Source organism: Siphateles boraxobius, unplaced genomic scaffold (assembly GCF_051911475.1).
Source record: "Siphateles boraxobius isolate OS27281-9 unplaced genomic scaffold, OSU_SipBor_1 238, whole genome shotgun sequence".
NCBI classification, from domain to species: Eukaryota; Metazoa; Chordata; class Actinopteri; order Cypriniformes; family Leuciscidae; genus Siphateles; species Siphateles boraxobius.
This window is the reverse complement of record NW_027508853.1, coordinates 149,885-171,457: the sequence shown is the minus strand read 5'-3', so window position 1 is coordinate 171,457 and position 21,573 is coordinate 149,885. Positions and strand designations below refer to the sequence as shown.

Here is a 21,573-nt window from a genome sequence, read left to right as displayed (position 1 = left end):
TTGCATTTTTATTTTATTTGTTGTATTTTATAGTTTATATTCACAGTATTTTAATATAAACAAATGTAGTGACCATTTGGCAGAAATGTAAATGTAAAATGTTTGCTTCATTATTTTTTTGCACCATGGTATTTTATATTGTTCACTGTATTTTACTCTTTTCATTGCTTTGGCAATAAATTATGTAATAGAATAAGAGCAACAGGTTTTGACATGTTCACTCATTGAACTGAACTCGTCTCTGCCCCCTGCAGGACTCAGGCTGTAACTGCACATGCTCATTCTCGTACCGGGATCGGGCTCAAGTTTACTTCATACCTCAACAACAACACTCGAAAAACATTGTTAGATCGTTTAAAAATAAGCAGTTTTAGTCAACGTGATAAAATGATTTAAGTTTCAGCGAGATCTTTCTCTCCGCCTCTCATTGCGCAACTCTTGGAGAGGAAGCTTCCCAAACCTCAGAGGATATTGCAAAACCTGCTTTTTTCTGTGGATATGGAGAAGTGGCACAACTGATCTGACACACACACACACGCACGCAGATATACGGGTTCTTTAGGCTCCGATGAACACGTAAAGCTGTCTCTTTAAGACAAACTAATGTACATGACTGGAGTATAAAGCGCGTTTTACTGAGGGAATCATGTTGTCTTGGGAAGAAGGACTGTAGGTAAGATTCCTCACTTCAGAATCTGTTTTAGCTCATTCATTTATATCTATGCTTTAACTTCTGTGCGTGGGTTTGTTGATGAGAACATTTCCACATTTCCTCTGAAACATGCGGTGAGGAAGAATCCTTGCATACCATTTAACTCGATGAATGAATGTTCATGTTCCTGTCTGTTTTCTGTCAGAAGTTAGGACACTCTTACTCATTATTTTTTATGACCTTTTCCGACATTTTAGAATTACAGTAAACCCATAAGAATTAATCACATATGCAGTTATTGGAATTATGTAGTGACCCAAAGAAAAAAAAATCCAACTTAAACAAATGAAAACTTTGTATTTGAGCTTCTTTGTGAAGATTCAAGCTCTGTGCATAAGGTACATCATGGGAGGCTTTTAAACATGTGCTGCTCAAATGCTTGTGATTTTAGTTGCATGAAAAAATTAAAATAGAGACAAATTTACATGATTGCATTAAATTTAGCAAGCTAGTTCTAGATCTTTAAGATCATGTGGAACATAACCGCAGACTGGTGTAAATGAAGCGTCCGGTATTCCTGGCTTTGACAGTGTTTTATTAGTTTGTACAGTATTTTCCTGGCACTAGTTATTAAATTGACTCAGCACAGATGTTCTGGAAAGAAAAACTCATTTTGAAGTGTGGTTTTGAAAGTCATCATCAGTGGTCTTATATATAGACATATCATACACATTACTTTTTTTAAATTCTCATATCATTTCATCATATAATTTAATTTTGTTTTAACTTTATTATTACCAGACCAATCAAATGAAAAAGTGACTGGTAGATAACCCTGACCACACTAAAGCCTGGATAAAAGCTTTCCATCATTCATGTAATCAACAAATCATTTCACACTCATATTTTATATTCACGTTTATTTATTTGTCTATTTATTTAGCCTATGGTTTAAATGGCTTCGATATGACATATATATTGAGTTAGCTAACACATTGTTTATGTGACAGAAGGTTTTGAATCTTGCAGCGATTACTTTTTGAAAACACCAAAACAAGCTGTAAAAGGCTTGTTTTATAGAAAGCCCCTTGTGTAATGTGAAGATGGCGTAATGCAAGCGAGTTTGTGTGCACAGCATGTTCTCATGCGTGATGTCATGCGTGTCCTCATGTGTGTCCTCATGCGTGATGTCATGCATGTCCTCATGTGTGTCCTCGTGTGTCCTCATGCGTGATGTCATGCATGTCCTCATGTGTGTCCTCATATGTGTCCTCATGCGTGATGTCATGCATGTCCTCATGTGTGTCCTCATGTGTGTCCTCATGCGTGATGTCATGCATGTCCTCATGTGTGTCCTCATGTGTGTCCTCATGCGTGATGTCATGCGTGATGTTATGCGTGTTCTCATGCGTGTCCTCGTGTGTTCTCATGCGTGATGTCATGCGTGATGGCGTGCGTGTCCTCATGTGTGTTCTCATGCGTGATGTCATGCGTGATGTGGTGTGTTCTCATGCGTGTCCTCATGCGTGTCCTCGTGTTCTCATGTGTGTTCTCATGCGTGTTCTCATGCGTGATGTCATGTGTGTCCTCATGTGTGTCCTCATGCGTGATGTCATGCATGTCCTCATGTGTGTCCTCATGTGTGTCCTCATGTGTGATGTCATGCGTGTCCTCATGCGTGATGTCATGCATGTCCTCATGCATGTCCTCATGTGTGTCCTCATGTGTGTCCTCATGTGTGTCCTCATGCGTGTTCTCATGCGTGACTTCATGTGTGTCCTCATGCGTGATGTCATGCGTGATGTCATGCGTGTTCTCATGCGTGTCCTCGTGTGTTCTCATGCGTGATGTCATGCGTGATGGCATGCGTGTCCTCATGTGTGTTCTCATGCGTGATGTCATGCGTGATGTCGTGTGTTCTCATGCGTTTCCTCATGCGTGTCCTCCTGTTCTCATGTGTGTTCTCATGCGTGATGTCATGTGTGTTCTCATGCGTGATGTCATGCGTTCTCATGCATGTCGTCATGCGTGTCCTCGTGTGTTCTCATGCGTGATGTCATGTGTGTTCTCATGCGTGATGTCCTGTGTTCTCATGCGTGATGTCATGCGTGATGTCGTGTGTCCTCATGCTTGTCCTCATGTGTGTTCTGATGTGTGTTCTCATGCGTGTTCTCATGCGTGTCCTCGTGTGTTCTCATGCGTGTCCTCGTGTGTTCTCATGTGTGTCCTCATGCCTGATGTCATGCATGTCCTCATGTGTGTCCTCATGTGTGTCCTCATGCGTGATGTCATGCATGTCCTCATGTGTGTCCTCGTGTGTGTCCTCATGCGTGATGTCATGCATGTCCTCATGTGTGTCCTCATGTGTGTCCTCATGCGTGATGTCATGCGTGATGTCATGCGTGTTCTCATGCGTGTCCTCGTGTGTTCTCATGCGTGATGTCATGCGTGATGGCATGCATGTCCTCATGTGTGTTCTCATGCGTGATGTCATGCGTGATGTCGTGTGTTCTCATGCGTGTCCTCATGCGTGTCCTCGTGTTCTCATGTGTGTTCTCATGCGTGTTCTCATGCGTGATGTCATGTGTGTCCTCATGCGTGTCCTCATGTGTGTCCTCATGTGTGTCCTCATGCGTGATGTCATGCATGTCCTCATGTGTGTCCTCATGCATGTCCTCATGTGTGTCCTCATGCGTGATGTCATGCATGTCCTCATGCATGTCCTCATGTGTGTCCTCATGTGTGTCCTCATGTGTGTCCTCATGTGTGTCCTCATGCGTGTCCTCATGCGTGTTCTCATGCGTGACTTCATGTGTGTCCTCATGCTTGATGTCATGCGTGATGTCATGCGTGTTCTCATGCGTGTCCTCGTGTGTTCTCATGCGTGATGTCATGCGTGATGGCATGCGTTTCCTCATGCGTGTCCTCGTGTTCTCATGTGTGTTCTCATGCGTGTCCTCGTGTGTTCTCATGCGTGTCCTCATGCGTGTTCTCATGCGTGATGTCATGTGTGTTCTCATGCGTTATTTTGTGTGTTCTCATGCGTGATGTCATGCGTGATGTCGTGTGTTCTCATGCGTGATGTTGTGTGTTCTCATGCATGTCCTCATGCGTGTCCTCATGCGTGTCCTCATGTGTGATGTCATGTGTGTTCTCATGTGTGATGTCATGCGTGTTCTCATGCGTGTCCTCATGCGTGTTCTCATGCGTGATGGCATGTGTGTCCTCATGCGTGTTCTCATGTGTAATGTCATACGTGATGTCATCCGTGATGTCGTGTGTTCTCATGCGTGTCCTCGTGTGTTCTCATGCGTGTCCTCATGCGTGATGTCATGCGTGTTCGCATGTGTGATGTCATGCGTGTTCTTATGCGTGCCCTCATGCATGTCCTCGTGTGTTCTCATGTGTGATGTCATGCGTGTTCTCGTGCGTGTCCTCATGCATGTCCTCATGCGTGATGTCATGTGTGTTCTCATGCGTGATGTCATGTGTTCTCATGCGTGATTTCATGCGTGATGTCATGCGTGATGTCATGCGTGATGTTGTGTGTTCTCATGCGTGATGTCGTGTGTTCTCATGCGTGTCCTCATGCGTGATGTCATGCGTGTTCTCATGTGTGTTCTCATGTGTGATGTCATGTGTTCTCATGCGTGATGTCATGTGTGATGGCATGCGTGTTCTCATGTGTGATGTCATGCGTGTTCTCATGCGTGTCCTCATGCGTGTTCTCATGCGTGATGGCATGTGTGTCCTCATGCGTGTTCTAATGTGTGATGTCATGCGTGATGTCATGCGTGATGTCGTGTGTTCTCATGCGTGTCCTCGTGTGTTCTCATGCATGTTCTTATGCGTGTCCTCATGTGTGTTCTCATGTGTGATGTCATGCATGTTCTTATGCGTGTCCTCATGCGTGTTCTTATGCGTGTCCTCATGTGTGTTCTCATGCGTGATGTCATGCGTGTTCTCGTGCGTGTCCTCATGCGTGTTCTCGTGCGTGTCCTCATGTGTGTTCTCATGCGTGATGTCATGCATGATGTTATGCATGATGTCATGCGTGATGTCGTGTGTTCTCATGCGTGTCCTCATTAGGGGTGTGACAATAACCGCATCACCACAATATCGCGTGAATGAGATGCCTACAGCGGTGTGAGGTCATCACCGCACTTTTTTTTTTCTGCTGAAAGTTTTCTATACCTCTTCGTTACGTTGGGCAACGTTCCTCTCATTACTTTATTTTAATGCAATACATGTTTATTCCAAGCACGCTGTATCTTTTTATGGGCAGGAGCGATGCTCAATTGCAAATGAATCACTCTTTTGAGTCGATTCTGTTTAAAGACTTCATCAAACAAGTTGGCTGATCTGTCTAAATCGGTTCGCAAATCAGTTTGAATGATCTGTTCAGTTTCCTGCACGCACTGAATCACTGAAGCGCTTTCAATTCACACTCGACCGCCAAAACCGCGGGATTTGTTGCTTCTTCACCGCGGTAAGAAAAAATCCCATACCGTCACAGCCCTAGTCCTCATGCATGATGTCATCCGTGATGTCGTGTGTTCTCATGCGTGTCCTCATGCGTGATGTCATGCGTGATGTCGTGTGTTCTCATGTGTGATGTCATGTGTTCTCATGTTCTCAGTTACATTACTCGCATGAGAACACGCATTGTCATGGGTATCGTCATGCGTGTTAGGACTGATTCAGACCAGAGGCTCCAGGCGATAACGCAGATTTCTGTGCTTGTGAGAACTCATCCCTTGAGTGCTTTTCTCTCTGATGGAAATACTGTAAAGTGCATGTTAACTTGTGCTTCACCCTGTCAGGAAGTAGTTGAACTGTTATTATAATGATGTGGCATGTTGGAATGAGTTTTCCCAGGTCAACTTCATTATCATTTCTTCAATCCAGTCCCACCCACACTTTCACTGGACTTGACAATCAGGTTCATAGTTCATTCTGATCATCCATCAGCAGTCAGTAGATCTGTTCTTCTTTGTTTTTCCAGTTCTTAGCAGAAATGGTTAAACCGGATTGCAAATATTTATGTGAATCAACCCAAAATTATTCAACACGCCTTTAAGAGTCACAGGGTGTTTTTAGACCAGGGGCCTGATGTATACATGTTGCGTACTCACAAAAAAGACATTGAAATGTGTGTACGCAATTTCCATGCACATATCAAGATTTATAAAAAATAAACTGAGTGTAAATATGTGCGAACTCTTTTACTGGAGTGAGCAAAGTAATGAAGAAACAGAATGATTTTATTAATTTACACATTTAGATTAAATATTCCACTCTCATTAATGGAGTTAAGCACTGAAATTACATGGTCATCATCCAGAAGTTAAACAAAAAGTTTATGAATTTAGATAAATGTGCTGCTTTTGAGCACTTTTCCTGTGGCACATAGTATTATTTTACTGTTGTAATGAGAGCTATATGCGCATGATAATTCCTCTTTAAACTAAACAGAACTCATGTTCAGAGAGCACACTTTCGTTCGCTGTTCGAACTGTCATTCTGTGACCTTCATCACAACATCATGAACTGTATTTGAAGCATAGAATTATAAGGAAATAGTAAGATTTGTGACTTTTTTTTTGTTTTTTTCAATGAGTCAGACAATTGTATTTTCACTGAAAAAAATGCTTATCTGTTTCCATTAAAATATATAACCATCCTAAAACATATGTTTAAACTCTAAAAAAATGCTGGGTTGTTTCAACCCAAATTTGGGTCAAATATATGGACAAATCCAGCCTTTATTTTATTTTTTTTTACTTTAATTTAACAGGGGAACCAGACTGAGATCGAGATCTCTTTTTCAGCTGAGCCCTGTGAAACATGTAAACATATACAATGTCATACACTAAGAATACATACACAAAGAAGACATCCAAATCAACAAAAACAATCACAAACACATAAGACATCATATAAATCCTCCAATACATTTTTAAATCGGGCCAGGGACATAAGATTGTTTATCTGAAGTTTGATCTGCAATTTATTCCATATATATGGGACAAAATAACTAAATGCAGACCTACCCAGTTCTGTTAAGATTGATGGGGTCTTTAATGTAATCCACCTTTGGGATCTTGTTAAAATATTTGTATGTCTAATGAAAAGCAAAGAAGATATGTAGGGAGGTAATTGTAAAAGAAGAGCTTTGTAAATAAAAATGAGAGCATGTTTCTCACGTCTCACAGCAAGAGAGGTCCATCCCACATGTTGGTATAAAATACAGTGATGAGTTTTATAGTTATCACCAGTGATAAACCTAATTGCACAGTGATATATAGCATCCAGAGGTTTTAATGTAGCGGTAGAAGCGTGCATATAAATTATATCACCATAATCTAAAACAGACATTAAAGTGGCCTGAATAATTTGTCTTCTATGAAGAGATGACAAACAAGCCCTGTTTCTATAAAGGGAACCCCATTTTGATTTTTAGCTTTTTACTAAGTTCAGCAATATGCTTTTTAAAAGAAAGCCTGTCATCTAACCATATACCCTAGATATTTATATTCGGAGACCTGTTCAATTGGAGTACCATCCAGGCTAGTAAGTACAAAAGTATTTCTTAAGGAAAGTCTTGTTTTAGAAAACAACATAAAATTTGTTTTTTTTAAGCATTTAAAACCAATTTAAGTTTTAAAAGAGATCTCTGTAAAATCTTAAAATCAGACTCCAACATCGTTAAAGCTTGCTCTGCTGAAGGGGCAGTAGCATACAACACAGTATCATCTGCATAAAAGTGAATTTGACATTTTCTAATACCATCACCAATATTTTTTATATACAACGAAAACAACAATGGACCAATTACTGAACCTTGAGGCACCCCTTTTAGTAATGCTAATGGCTCTGACTTAACCCCATCAACCAAGACGGCTTGAGTTCTATCTGTCAGGTAGTTAAAGAACCATCTGTAGGCATGAGGACCCAGCCCGATAAATGAGAGATTACTCAAAAGTATATCATGGTCTACAGCCGGGCTATTCAATTGGCGGACCAATATCTCCATATGGCCCGAGGCCACCCCAACCTCCCTCCTCTTCTGTTCCTGGCGGTGCGGCTAAATTCGGTTAGATATGCGCGTGACCGCAGTGGCGCCTGCAGCTGTACGGCTATACGCACTGTATGTGTAACATGAGCGCTCCGACTGACCTGAGAAACGTTTTCAGTCCGAATATTTCAGCAGTTATTATGTGTGTGTCCCGTATTTCTGTCGACTGAACTAGCGATGTCGATCATTCCTGAATTAATCATTATTTGCTTCGATTATTAATTTCCTCTCCATGAATTGGCGAAACTCGCTTGCATAACGGTCTGAAGCGATTCGGATTCGTTCGGACCGTTCTGTCACTGAATCATCTGAAGCGGTTTCTCGGTCAGTAAGAACAAATAGCGCTGTTTACAGTTGTTTCACTAGTTTACTTTGAACTACGCAGCGCGGCCCAGTGGATAACGGAACGCAAGCTTAAAGGAGTTGCGTTTACTAGTCCCGGACACTATTATTAAGCAGCGTTGCGACATCCAGTGAGAAGCGTTTCAACCTGACACATCTCTCTGTTACAAACCACAAATCACTCAATGATTTTAACTAGTTTTAAATCGGATGAAACAGCCTCAACATTCCCAACACGACTGATGAGGTAAATAGCAGAAACATTGTGCCATGAACAAAGTTAGAAGACGAAATCCCTAATCACCAGCCTTACAAACATTTACCATGAATGTACTGTAGTAATTTACCATGGTTTAGGCAGAAATGTGGAATATTTATATTGAATACTATGTTATTTATATTGCATTAGATTTATTAGGGGGCTGGAGAAATATGTAATTAATTGTGTGTATATTTTTTACCTGTTCAGGCATTTTTTATACATTGGGAGTGAGTGAGTAGCCATGCATGGTTTTACCTATGGTTATGAAGTCTCACTGTCAGAATATCTTAATTTAAGCCTATAATAATTATTAATAAAAGAATTCTTACCAATAGGTATGATCTTGTATAATTCATATATTTGTACATAGCTGCTGTAAATAAGTTATTTATTATGGTCTGATAAATCTGCATACTGTTGGGTTCCACATTTCCAAGGAAATACAATACTTTTGTTTACTTTAGCTTACTTATTGATACTGTTATGTTTCAATAAATAAGCTAAACCCATCGGCCCACCTCAACTTTTGATTTAATAATCCTGTCCTCGAATGAAGCTAATTGAATAGCCCTGGTCTACAGTGTCAAAAGCTTTTGACAGATCTATAACCAATGCAGCACAGTGCTTTCCTTCATCTAATGCATTAGCAATATCATTCACAACAAGCATTGTGGCTGTGGTGGTGCTGTGTTTAGGTCTAAAACCGGACTGATTGATACTAAGCAAATTATTTTCGGAGAGAAATGATTGTAACTGTTTGTTAATTAAAGACTCAAGGATTTTTGCAGGACAGGGTAGCCTAGAAATAGGTCGGTAATTATACAGATTGTTACTGTCACCTCCCTTATGTAAAGGCAAAACAAAAGCTGCTTTCCACACCTTTGGGATAATTCCTGTAGTTAATGATAAATTAAAGATATGAGTCACAGAGCCAGCAATGATGTGTGCAGCAGACTTTAGTAAGTAAGGATCTAAGTTATCAGCACCTAGGGATTTTTTGTATCTAAGTTACTGATAGCAGCTAGGACCTCTCTCTCTGTGAATAATTGAAAACTAAAAAACTGGTTATTATTTTCCTGTTTTTTAAGGGGAGCTAAGTTTAGTAAACAGGGTGAAGAGTCATTTACCGGGCCAAGGTCATATTAGTCACATTTTTGTTCAACTAAAAACCCTGCAGAAATAAAGTGTTTGTTAAAAGCCTCACATATATAATTTTTCACACTTAAAATACCGGCATCTGAAGTAATTTGCTTTGGCAGAGAAACAACAGAATTTCCTTGTTTCAGTGAATTAACGGTTTTCCAGAATTTAACAGGATCACCCGCAGAATCAGTCATAGTACATTTATTTCTCAATGGTCTGAAAGTCAGCCAATCGGCTGGGATATCTGTTTTCCTTGCCAATGACCAAGCCTGATTCTTAAGCCGGAAAAGGTTAGATAATTCTGGAGAGAACCATGAATTTGTCCGATTTTTTTATACGATAATTCTTAAAGGGGGCATGTCTATCAGAAATATAGTTAAAAATACAAGAGAAATGAGCAAGGGCTAACTCTGAGTCCAGAATGCTACTAGTAGATAAAAGCTCAGAGTGATACAAATGTAAGTTAAAAGCTTGCTGTGAGAAGTGTTTAAAAGTTCTCTTACAGATAATATGGGGGTCAGGATATTTGAGTCTAGTATTTCTTATGCAGGCAATCGGACAATGATCACTGATAATATTAGCAAAGACCCCACTGGCTATATATTTATGGGGAGTATTAGTTATAATAATGTCTAACAGAGATGATTTTTTCGGGTTTTTTACATTAGGGCGAGTTGGGTAATTTATCAGCTGTGTTAAATTTAGCTCAGTACAAATGTCCTTGAGTCTATCAGATATAGGGGACAGCCAATCAAGGTTAAAATCTCCTAAAATCAATAATTCTGATTTTACATAAATAGAGAGTACATCAAAAAGCTTAGTAAAAGTGCACAGAGTGGCTGAAGGGGGGCGATATACCCCTGCAAGAGTTAAATGAGCATTGTTACCAAATAGCACATTTAAAACTAAACATTCATATTGATTTGGGACAGAAATAGACATTAACACCGAAACATTTAGGCAAACATTTTACATAAATTACAATTCCTCCCCCTTTACATATTCTATCTACTCTAAACATATTGTAGCCAGTTAACTGTACATCAGAATCAGGTACAGAGTCTCTCAACCACGAGTCAGATAGAATAAGAATGTCAACATTAGATTGTGAGACCAGAACTTCAATTAGGTCTAAGTTTTGAATCAGACTTCGTACATTTAAATGAATAATTCCCAGCCCCCATTATTTTCCTAATGTCTTGTACCGTTAAACATGGTATCATGGGGATGGGAACATGCATATGGTAATGATATGTAAAAATGCAGAGTAAAAAACTGCGTTGGAAGCTCAATATATGTTATTTCAGGAGAAAATTGAATTCAAGGAGACAGTTCACCCAAAAATAAAAATATTGTCATCATTTAAAGTAGATTTTTTGAATTTAAAAAACAAAACAAAACTGTATTTTATTGTGTGGACAAAAAACACCATATATTGTCAAAATCCTCTTAAAATGAATTGCATGGCAGGCTGGGTTTATATGAAGTGTTTAATCAGGGTCATAAAAGGACAGTGGTCATTAAATCTGGAAGCTGTAAACATGGAACCGGTGGACATCATCGCCCAGTAAAAACTATTTGCTAATGAAGTAAATGTTTAGCAGTCCACGAGTGGTTAAGAACAGGGTTAATATAGGCTATCTTAGATCCTGTTTAATTTCAGCGCGTTCCCTTTTTCTCTTACTTTCATTCCTCAAATTCCCAGTTGTTTGGCTGAGCAAGCAGCTTAAGTTCCTCTGAAATGTCTCCTCTTTTAAAGATCGAAGACTTGTGCAAGAATGACAGCTCAGTTTTACAGGATCGGATCGAGTCAGCACTTCTCATGGGTGTTCCCGGAGAAGAGGGAAGCGAGAGTAGCAATCATAACCAGTATTTACAGATTTTGCAATCTTATTTTCAAAAATGTCTGTTTTGTAATTTTATTTGTTCTTTTGAACCTTTATTTGCTGCTTGTCTGATCTGACAGTAAAAGATACAATACATAATGTACAATATTTCAGTTTTAAAAAGTTTGTAAATTGAGTAAATATTGTGTAAAATAAGTGTGCATTTAATTCCCACATCTGTATTTAATTAATTTGGAGTGTGTCTCCTTTTGACATTTATTTGTATAGAGAATATTGTTACGGTGTTTATTCATTTTGTCATGTTTCTGGTTTGTGGTTTCTCTGTCTTTGGTCTTTTATTCAGTTTGTGCCTTGTTAATTGTAGTCTGTTATCCTAGTCATGTCATTATTAGGTCCCTTGTTTCAGGTGTGTTGTCTTGTTAGGTTGTATGGTCCCGCTCGGTGTTCTGATTTGCCCCAGCTGTGTCTTGTTCCCTCATCCCGTCTGTGTATTTAAATCCTGTCTGCTCTTTTGTTCGTGGTCAGTTATTGAATGTATGTTTTAATGTGCGTACCACGAGTATCTTGTCTGTATCTGAAATTAAAGTCTACTGCTGCATTTAGATCCGCCTACTGCCTTTGCTTCCACGCAAATTCGTAACAAATATACAGTACATTTTTTTAAATATAGTGAGAAAATATCATATAAATGTTTTTCTGGCCTGGATCAGGGTTGAACTTTGAGTTTGTGTCTCAAACACTGTTGACTTCCAGTTAACATGAGGTTCAAAGATCATTAAACAAGTCTAACAATGTCATAAAAGCCTGAATATTATTTATATGGTTCTCCAATATTATATACAGGAAAACCTGCAAATAACAGGGACATTTAAAATCGTGACTGATGACTTATATAAGCATATATAAGCTCTTTTTTTTTGCGATCAGTTAGATATTGATTATTAATATCTACTGTAATATTCTAAATCTAAATAGCCTATACGTTTTGTGTATGATAACAGGTTTCTTTGAATTCCTAATTTCTTAAATTCAAATATGGAAATACAATTCTGAATTCTGCTTGCTATCTCAGTTCAGATTCAGTTGTTTAGTTCTGAATGTCACACACACATTTATTCCTTTGGTTATTCTTAACTCTATTGATTTAGTGGTTATTAATTCTTAACTCTCTGTCTTTCTCTACAGATATGGGTCGGTTGTCCATTGTTTTTCTGGTCGCTTTACTTCGGGCAACCGAATGTGGCGTAATATCAAATAAGGAACCTTTAGGTTCAGGTAAGAAGTTGCATCAGTTTCCCTTGTTAACTTACACTGGTTGAATGATATACTGGTGCTCGTAAAGGAAACTAAACTCAATTCAAGCTCGCTGAAGACGTTTGATCATAAACTCTGTACAGAACAGCATGTGAGAATGATGATAAGTACATGTGCGTTACGGAGGGTTTAATATATAATATATAAATATCTAAAGAAGTAACATAATAATCTAGGCTGGATTTGAGTTTTATAATCTAGAATAAATTTCCTTCACAGCTAAAGGATGAAATTCACCATGAATGTTTCTAAACTGAATATACAGTATAAAACGCATCGGTTTAAATCTGCAGTTGTTGAAAAGTTGTTGAAAAAACAATTATTTTATTAAAAGGACATTGTGTAGGATTTTCTCCCATCTAGCGGTGAAATTGTATTTTGCATTCAAACGAATTGTGCTCTCCAGCATAGATATCCATAATAAAGGCTAGATGTCTCGTCCGCGCTGCTGGCCAATGGAGGTCGACGTCCGCACCTGGCGGCCATCTTGTCACAGGCAGCTCGCTCACTCGTAACATTGTGTTTTATGGTGCACATACTTTTTAAATAACCATAACTTGCTCAATTTTCTACAGATTTTCAAGCGGTTAGGTTTGTTATAAACGTCAGAGATGTAGTTATCACACTGTATACTTATGAATTATAAGTGTATAAATAAATAATCATCCAGAATTATAGCCACGTTGATACCGTTTGTAAGAAACCAAACCGTTTGTAAATCCGTCAAGATTTCAACGAGATACGAGTATTTGTGTTCGTGCTGATCACTCATCTTACATCAGGTAAGTTACCACAGAGCCCCTCAGAAATCTTGCCTGTGACAAGATGGCCGCCGGTGATGACGATAGAGACTCCGCCTTAAGACATCTAGCCTTTATTATAGATATCTATGCTCTCCAGTGCCTCGCTTTTTCAAATGTGTGTTGCATCTACGGAAGCTATTATGTACCAAAAAGCTATGACAAACAATGCAAGAACAATCATGCTCTATTAAAATATATTCTTATCGAATTTCTAGGTTACAAAAAGTAAACTTACAAACCTTGTTTTTAGCGCCTTCACTTTATTCAATAGCTGCTATTCATCAAAGAGCCTGTTTAACTATAAATGTTCTACTTTTTATATTATAAAGTACACAACCAAGCAATGAAAAAAAGCATGTCATTAAGACTGTAATATTGACTTAGCCTATCTGTCGAGGAGAAAGCAGGACTTCAGCGTCTCTTTTCAAATCTTTCTCCTGCATTAGTTCTTTCCATCTGGAAAAGCTATCCCGACATTGACTCTTGTTTTTTGTAATCTCCGCTCTCGTTTCCTTTTACGTTCAATTGTGGACTTTTTTGGCGACGAGGATTTCTTCTCCTGTGGCTCGGCATATGTATGCCATTAAAAATGACAGCTGCATTGCACTGTTTTAAAACAGCCTTTTAAACTCGCCGGGTCGTGAAACGCCTCACGCTGCTCTCTCCTCCGGTTCTGCTGCGTTCAGTCACGTGACGCTGGCTCTGAACGAAAACGCCTTGTGGAAACATGTTGGCCTAGTACTTTTTGACCCTCTGCTATTATAGTTTTTCAATATGGCGGAACAACATGGAAGCCTCCATGGACCTACCCGTCACATGTATATAAAGATAATAAATTCTTCGTTTTTACGAGGATAAGTCAGATAATTGGCAGAGGTATTTGTACACCATTGAGGACATATTTATGAATCAAAACATTGATTTTAGATAAGAAAATACCTAAAAAGCTATGTATAGTCTCTTTAAATTTATTTTCTTTATTTAAAAAAAACAAACAGTTTTTTGTCTTCTTTATTTAGTTTCAGTTATTTTAGTAAACTTAAACTAAACGAAAAGAGAAATGTTGCTTTGGCAACTAGCTACTTTTTAAGACAATATTTTTAAAATATATAAAAACAACAATAACTCTACTTGAGGCAGAAATTGTGGCGTTTGTGCAGATGAGCCTCACGCGACTACATCATTCAAAAACCACAGCCAATCAGAACAGCGCGTGGGCGGAGTCTCGCGGCAAGTGTATGGCACCAGAGATTAATCTTGACAAGGAAATGGGATTACGTACATAATCAAATTCACAAATATTGCACCATTTAAACATTATTAAAAATACTGAGTTACTAAAACAATATTTGTCATAGAATAGTAGGTATATCTGCAGACCGGAGATGTCCAAAAGTGGCCGGGGTCTCCACACAAAAAGATTTGCGCCATTGGTTCTGGCTTCAGCCAATTGTCATTGAATTACATTTTAAAATAAAAATGTGTAAATACCAGACTAAAATACCTAGACACCGAGACTGAATCGATACCATGGGGAAAAAAACGAAAACAGTAAAAGTTACTGAAAAATAGGGTTAGGCTGCCATGCAGGCTAGAATTGCAAAACATTATTGGAAAATTCTTATAACTGACATTTCTCTGGGCCAATCGGAATCTTAGCACTTGCGTCAGAATCTTGAAGAATCTGAAACTTCACAATAATAATTGGGAATGTGCTAATTAGACTGGAGTGAGACCATAGACGTCTTTCGAGCTGTTGTGATCTGTTTTGGGCGTCTCTAATGATGCGTGACAGTCACACAGATCGCTGTGAACCGATCACATGTTCCGCTTTACAGCGCGACTAAAAACCATGAATGAACTCAGGGCTCGACATAACGCTTGTCCGGGACAAGAGGAATTTTTGAAAGAGCAAGTGAAAGATAATTTTATTTGCCCGACCGGACAAGTAGCTTAACTTTAGTGACAACAAATAACCAGGCCAGACCTGCATCGAGAAGCATCGAAACACAAGAATGATTGTGATTTTATTACATTCAATGTAAGTTAAACAGTGATTGATAATGGGTAGTGTATTTCTGCTACAGCGTCGCGTTGTTTTTGTTCTATTTCACCGACGAAAATATTTCCAAAGGGAAGCAACTGCAGCGCGTGTTTAGTTACTGAATGATTCAGCGTTTTGGACGAATCTTTTGTATGAATGACTCAATGATTCACTAATAAAGACGGTCACTTGCCGCCACCTATTGGCAGTTTAGTTTAATGTTTATGTATTGCATTTTATTTATTATTTCTTTTATTTATTATTTCTTTTATTTATTATAAAAATAAAGCGTTGTGGAATTTTTCGGTTCGTGTACCTACCCAAAGTGATAAGATAAAATAAAATTCTGCATCAAAATTTATAGACAAGTAGTTTGTTTAGGCATGGTTTGTAAGAATTATAAACCTGCGCACATATATTCAAACGCACATAACTATAGAATCAATTCTTAATGCGCATGTGAACGCCATCAGCGTCTATCACAGGTTCACGTTTAAAGTCTGTTTAGAGAGAACGGTGTCGTCTTAGCGGCCCCTAATTTAATAACAAATGATCATTTAATCGGAAGTGAATCAATCAAAACTAACTTTAGCTGGAAAAAACATTTTTCAAGAGCCACTATAAAACCAAACCAATCTCTGTTACCTTAAATTATATGTTTATCTCTGTAAAGCTGCTTTGAAGCGATCTACATTGTTAAAAGCGCTATATAAATGAGGATGACTTGACTATTTGTATTTTCAAACATTTATTTAAAGCATCGATCTCATAACATTATATATTGCAGTTGTAATTTTGCAGTGCAAATTATTTAATTTGATGGGTAACAGCTCAATAGTGTCTTATTATTATAACTGAATTTATTGATCAAATGTAAGAATTAGACATGAAAGATGATGCATACATTTAATAAGGTAATAAAAATTCTCTTTATAAAAATAAATAACACTCTGGGGTAAATATCACAAATATGAAGATTTAAGTATGTTAAATCTGAAAATATTGCTTCAGAATAAATATATTTACACCACCAAAAAATCCCCCCCCCCCTCCCGTACATGATACAGTACATACAATTTGCTATTTACTGTACCTGATAGGACCCAAGTCCTGCCAAACCAAACACAAATTAAATAAAGCACATAAACATTTAAATTTACATTTAATCATTTAGCAGACGACGCTTTTATCCAAAGCGACTTACAAATGAGGACAGCAATAGAAGAAATTAAACTAACAATAGGACAACAATATCGAATTTTTCCTGAGATTATCATGGCCATACTTTGTGTTGTTGTTCCAGCCGCGACGTTGCAGAAAAATAGAAATCATTTCTATAGAATCGTCGCGGTTGGTTAAGACAAAACCTCTGAGTAATATGGGAAAGATTCCTCTTCTGGCGTGTCATTGTGTGTTTTTGCACACAGTGTATATTGTTCAGTTTCTTCACCATATCTTCTTCATATTGTTCTGTCTTGTTCACTAACGTCTTCATCGTGTTCTCTTCTACAGAATCCTGCAGGGACTTCGGACTGGCGTTTGAGCGTATGTTTGCGATCCCCGGGGAATCTCCGCTGTTGGAGTGTCCGTTGCAGATCCAGTATCTGTTCGATCCTGCAGAAACGCCGTATAACGTGACGTGGTTCGAGGAGAGAACAGGCTCCGAGATCTCAGACGGCCAGCAGAACGTCTCGCTCTCAGGAACATCTCTGTGGTTCCCCAGCATCCGCATGCAGAGCCAGGGAACATACGTGTGTGTGCTCAGGTATGAACGTCTTCCTCTTTTTGTAAAGGTAATTCTACATGTTTAATGATAATGCATCATAGGAGGCACCAAGCCATTTCACTGGCAGAAAGGGTTTTCTTCATAGTAGGCATGAGTTGAAACTATCTGGATCGTGTAAAGCGCTATATAAATAAAGATGACTTGACTAAAATAGTTCAAAAATATTGCGTTTAAAATGTAACCCTCTGTATTAACTTCTTATATTCAGGAGAACAGCACGCTTGATCATCTGATATTGCCTAACTACAGCATTTATATAAATATAAGACAGAAACTCATACAGGGGATTTTTGTCCACATATATTGAATTTCGGGGTAACTGCATTAACAGGATGAGGTTTATTGTCACATGCAACTTGGCAGTGAAAGGTTTTTATAAAAGAGCTTTGGAAGAGGATGTGGTGAATCTGAACTCGGGGAGATGGGCTTCCACACGCAACAGAAATAAATAAGACGTGTCATTTTGCTTGAAGAGCTAGAAGCCTATTTCCAACGCTAGAACGTTGAGATGTTTTCCACTGCACCTCTGTGTTTTCGAGAGACTCACTCTGTTGACCGAAGAAATAAATGGATGGAAAGATCAGGATATGTGTGAAGTTTCCAGGATGGTGAGAAGAGTAAACCAGTGTCGTGTTGAGCAGATGTTGACCTTTAGACAATACACACGCACTTACTGTAAGCTCAGAGAACATGCTGATTTGCTGAGGGTGAGCAGAAGTGGTGCTTAGCTGTTCTTCTGTGTAAAGTAGAGAGCGAATATGCTGGAAGCTCTTGTTTATATGAAACGAGTGATGCGTCAAAACCCGGGAAAACTAATTCACTGCTGGATCCTTACAGTTCCCCCACAGGAAAACTGTAAGGATCCAGCAGTGAATTAGTTTTCCCGGGTTTTGACGCATCACTCGTTTCATATAAACAAATTTTTATTTGTGTGTGTGTGTGTGTGTGTGTGTGTTTGTGTTTGTGTTTGTGTGTGTGTGTGTGTGTGTGTGTGTGTGTGTGTGTGTGTGTGTGTGTGTGTGTGTGTGTGTGTGTGTGTGTGTGTGTGTGTGAAATCTGAGCGCTTAATACTGTGCAAAAAATGTTTAAATTTGATTTTAAGTCATTTCTCTTCATTTTTTTTCCATTATTTCTTTTTTTTTAAATAGCTCACACTAAATGTCTGATAGGTGCTATTGAATTATACAGCAATAATAGTCAAGTCAAATTTTTTTATATAGTGCTTTTTACAATACTGATTGTTTCAAAGCAGCTTTACAGAGATAACAGGAAAATAATGTAACAAAGTTTGTTTCCAGTAGAAATTAGCGTCACAGTCCAGCTTAAGTAAGTTCAGTGATGTTTCATTTCTGTTGTAAAAAAGTTATTAATTTAGTTAATTTATATATATATATATACATATAAAGCCGCTCTGGAGAAAACTGTGACGTCATCGTCCAGCTCAGTTCAGTTCTCATATAATGGTGTCAATGCAGGAGATCAATAATATTGTTGAATATTAAATTGAAGCAAGACAAAAGCCAATGGTGACATAGGCTGTAGTGATAGTGTAGTTATAGATGTGAGTACCAAAACTAACCACTAGGTGTCAGTAGCATTACACTTATCTGTAGAGTAAGCAGACTGAGAATGCATAGTTGATATAAAAAACTGGATGACTAGTAATTTCCTACTCATCAATTCTTAAAAAACAGAGATTTTAATTATTGGACAAAAAACTTCTTCACGTAATAACCTAGAATACTGTCGAACACTTGATGCTGCTCTGTCAAGTCCTCGTCATCTGTTAGGAACCTGTGTGTGTGTGTGTGTGTGTGTGTGTGTGTGTGTGTGTGTGTGTGTGTGTGTGTGTGTGTGTGTGTGTGTGTGTGTGTGTGTGTGTGTGTGTGTGTGTGCTCTTTGATACCAATATTTCATTTTCAAACTCACGTGTCTACAGCCCTAAATATTAGCGTAGATGCCATTCTTCTTATGATGTAACGAGTACATCAGGATTTATGGGAAGTGTTCCCAGTTCCGGCTGACCTAATCTATGCAGCCTAATATTGAATTATAGAAGTCTATAGAGTGTTATGTGAATGCTAGGACAAAGAGATGTGTTTTTAGTCTAGATTTGAACTGACAGACTGTGTCTGCTTCCCGGACAATGTTAGGAAGATTGTTCCAGAGTTTTGGTGCTAAATAGGAAAAGGATCTACCGCCAGCAGTCGATTTATATATTCTAGGTATTATCAACTGGCCAGAACTTTGAGATCGCAATAGACGTGAAGGACTATAATGCGTTAAGAGCTCGCTCAAGTACTGGGGAGCTAAACCATTTAGTGCTTTTTAAGTAATCAGCAATATTTTAAAATGTATACAATGTTTAATAGGGATCCAATGCAGTGTTGACAGAACCGGGCTAATATGGTCGTACTTCCTGTTTCTGGTAAGAACTCTAGCGGCTGCATTTTGAACTAGCTGTAGTTTGTTTATTAAGCGTGCAGGGCAACCACCCAGTAGAGCATTACAATAATCTAGCCTTGATGTCATGAACGCATGAACTAACTGTTCCGCATTTGTCAATGAGAGCATATGACGTAATTTAGATATATTTTTAAGATGGAAGAATGCGGTTTTACAGATATTAGAAATGTGACTTATAAATGAAAGACTTTCATTTAAACCCTAACCCTATCTAGTGTAAGTCAGTGCTACAGACAGTCTCATTATAAAGTCTGTCGTTCTTCTTCAGGACTCCGAGTCAGTGCTACAGACAGGCCGCAGTGCTGGTGGTAAGCGAGATGACGTCTGGAGACTGTAAGCGACCGGAGAGGGGATTCCAGAGCATCAGTGCCGGTGTGAACGATGTCCTCGCCTGTCCTCTGAGGAGATACATCAGCAGTGTGGATCATCCCTCCATCCAGTGGTACAAGGTACAAACACATCATTATCTTCATACGGGATCAAGGTCGCCGTCGAGGCCTTGAAGGAATAACAGTTCTGCCATTAATTACTTGCCTCTAATGTTGTTTTTCTGTTGAACAGAACCAACATATTCATATTTCCCTTGACCTTTTAAGAGTTTATTAGTTTTAATGACTAGTTTATAAAGTTTCATGTCAGAAAAAATATGTAGGTCTAAATTTATGCATTTGAATTGTATATAAAATTTCAATCCATTTGGATAACACAGTTTTAACGAACAAACTCAATGTGATGCATGTCAATAAGTCAGGATTAAAACCGGTAAAAAACGGGTATATTGCTTGTTCCACACTTAGCCAAAACAAAAATATACATCATCTTTATTGTGGATCTGTGCAGCTGCCTAATATAAACTATTCCTTTGTCTTGTCTGTGTCTGCTGTCTTCTCTGATCCTCAGAACTGTGAGCCTCTTCAAGAAGATGAAAAGTTTGCTCCCAATGAGGATATTCTTAACATACGCAAAGTGCATCTCGATGACGCTGGATTGTACACCTGCAAAATGACCTTTAGTTTAGGTGGAGTCGTCGGTGAAATGGCTGAATCTGTCGAGTGTGAAGTTCACGGTGAGCGTTTACTGCACAATGGGCATTATTTAAGGTTATATGTGTACATCTAGGGCCTGTTCACACCTGCTATTAACATCTATTAACATGCATTTCATATCCGGGTTGCATTTACACCTTCATTTCAATGCATTCCTAATGTGACCGGATAGAGATCGCACTAACCCATGCAAAATGCAAATCGACTCTTACATATCTCACAAGAGATGCATTAACTCAAACATTTCCATAATCTCCCCAGTTTTAAAAACATTGCTAAATAATTCAAAATACTTTACATTTCTTTTTGTTTCCTTATGAAAAATTCAGCAAAGAATGTCAATAGAGATAAGAAGTAAAAGAAAGATGAGAAGTTTTAAAGTGAAGAAGTGTAATTGAGTTTTCTTTTCTTGTATAAATTGTTGAGCGAATCACAAGAGCACATGATGGAGTTTCAAACAAACAATCAGAAAAAATGAGGAAAAAAGACAGACAAAGCATTTCATGCAATGCAATTGCAATTAATTTATCATCTTTGTTATATTTAACAATGTTATCTCCTATTTCACCCATAATAGTCTATTCATAAAAATATTCTTTCTACCACTGTCCACATATTCTATCTCTTTAACCACGATGAAATGCTACTTTAAAATATTAAACTAAACCCCCAGTAGAGGGATCAGAGAGACGGGGTCGGTGTACGACATTACACACATATTTACACACATATTTAGCTCTGATTAACGAATGTGAATAATCATGCATAACAGATAACTGCTCCAGAAATG

At 38.4% G+C, this 21,573-nt stretch overlaps 1 protein-coding gene across 1 annotated transcript in view; it reads left to right on the top strand.

Annotated features, from left to right (window-relative positions):
* The first annotated feature begins 270 nt into the window (after nt 1-270).
* The window catches only part of LOC143748479 (interleukin-1 receptor type 1-like), a 32,540-nt gene continuing 11,237 nt past the window's right edge, over nt 271-21,573 (top strand). Inside the window, exons 1-5 of the mRNA XM_077240524.1 lie at nt 271-673; nt 12,510-12,599; nt 16,998-17,250; nt 20,006-20,186; nt 20,638-20,803. Of these exons, the coding sequence (XP_077096639.1) occupies nt 12,512-12,599; nt 16,998-17,250; nt 20,006-20,186; nt 20,638-20,803 (688 nt within the window). The 5' untranslated portion in view covers nt 271-673; nt 12,510-12,511. The remainder of the gene's footprint in view (nt 674-12,509; nt 12,600-16,997; nt 17,251-20,005; nt 20,187-20,637; nt 20,804-21,573) is intronic.